The sequence below is a fragment of the Gracilinanus agilis genome, unplaced genomic scaffold (assembly GCF_016433145.1).
Source record: "Gracilinanus agilis isolate LMUSP501 unplaced genomic scaffold, AgileGrace unplaced_scaffold58723, whole genome shotgun sequence".
Taxonomy (NCBI): Eukaryota; Metazoa; Chordata; class Mammalia; order Didelphimorphia; family Didelphidae; genus Gracilinanus; species Gracilinanus agilis.
In genome coordinates this window covers 1,119-2,745 of record NW_025394270.1, presented here as the reverse complement: position 1 = coordinate 2,745, position 1,627 = coordinate 1,119, and the positions used below count along the sequence as shown (strand labels likewise).

The 1,627-nt window shown below is 39.3% G+C and overlaps 1 protein-coding gene across 1 annotated transcript; it reads left to right on the top strand.

The window, feature by feature from the left end:
* Positions 1-7: 7 nt before the first annotated feature.
* LOC123256416 (apolipoprotein L3-like) lies at positions 8-1,009 on the top strand (the record flags this gene model as incomplete). Its single annotated transcript, XM_044685035.1, has 2 exons — positions 8-577; positions 623-1,009. Coding segments are annotated over 2 exons (957 nt in total), but the record flags the coding sequence as incomplete, so codon positions are not given.
* Between the last annotated feature and the right edge of the window lie 618 nt (positions 1,010-1,627).

Here is a 1,627-nt window from a genome sequence, read left to right as displayed (position 1 = left end):
AGATGATCCTGATAAAATCACAGATGATCCTGATAAAATCACAGATGCTCCTGATGAAAACATTAATGAAATTGATGAAGTGGATGTGTATTTGATAAAAACTGATGATGTGAAAGTGGATAATGAAAGCCTAGAGGATTCTGATAAAAGCTCATATGGTGATGCTTATGACAACCTGGAGGATTTTTATATATATATGGCATACAAAGAAATGAAGGATGAACTGGACATGTTTGTGTCTGAGTTTCCCAGTATAAAACAGGAGGCAGAAAATTATATCCAACACCTTTACTCCAAGGCAGACAGATTTGACAAGATCCACAACAACTGTTCGATCATCATTTTTTTGGTCTGTTGCATTGGGGCATTCTCCAGCATCATGACTGTACTTGGGATTACATTATCACCTGTATCTCGAGAAATAAGCACGGTCGTCTCTTTTACTGGGATGGGGATAGCAGCAGCAGTCACTGCCCTTGGTATTTTTGCAGGCATCATTGATTATTGGGCTGACTTACAAGAGAGGGAATTTTTCAGTGAAGTTGAGGAAAATATAAATGTTGATGTCCCTGAGGAAGTTCCGAAAAATGAGGATGTCCCTGAGGAAGTTCCGAAAAAAGAGGATATCCCTGAGGAAGTACCTAACCTCTTTTCTAGATTGGTGAAATATAGTAATATCTCCAAAGAACTTGAAAATCGCTGCAATGTGTTCCTGGTAGGCAGAACCAATTCATCCTTCATAGAAGTTCCCCACAACCTTATGACAGGTGCACATATCTCCAGCATAAACAACAAGAAAATCAGTCAGGCTGTTCAGGGCAAAACATTGTCCTTGACCAAAGGAGCTAAGATAATGGGTGCAACATTGTCAGGAGCTTTTATTCAGGTGTCATGTCGGGCAAATGCTGCAATAACAGAGAAACTGAGGGACTATGCTCAGGCTCTGGAAAAGAAACTCCAGCCACTCTCCAACTTATTTGAGAAACTGAAGAAATTCAAGAGTCAGTAGAAAACCCCCAAGTAATGGGCCAGGGCAGGCAATGGTCAATGGATGGGGGTGACTCAGAAGGAGAATAAAGGGGACTCTACTCTAGGTTCAAGTGTTGGGGTGTCAGGTCATTGATAAAAAGAAAATCCAATATACACCAAACTATTTAGAGCAACCCTTTTTGTGGTAGCCAAGAATTGGAAACAGAAAACATGCCAATCTATGGGAGAATGGTTAAATAAATTGGGGCATATGAATGTAATTGTAAGATTTAAATTAATGTCCAATAACTCCAAGTATTATATTTTATAAGATTTATTAGTAATCACTTGAAGTAGAAGAAATAAAAGAACAAAAGTTTAAAGCCTAAGTAAAACCACGTGAGTAAAATTCTCCTGCCTGGCTCTCACCCAATCTCCACAACCGCCTTCCCGGGAGCAGAGAGCCAGGGAGGAGCTACATCCACAACTTTATCTTGAAAGCGTAAGCTCGTAACGTGAGGACAAAAATGGGAAGCTGGGAAAGAGAGTTCTGGGGAGAAAATCTAATTACACATAATGAAATATTTTTGTGTGCTTAGTATAGTGCCTGGAAAATGATTGAGGCTTATGAAATTTTTGTTAACTATAAAAGATGACT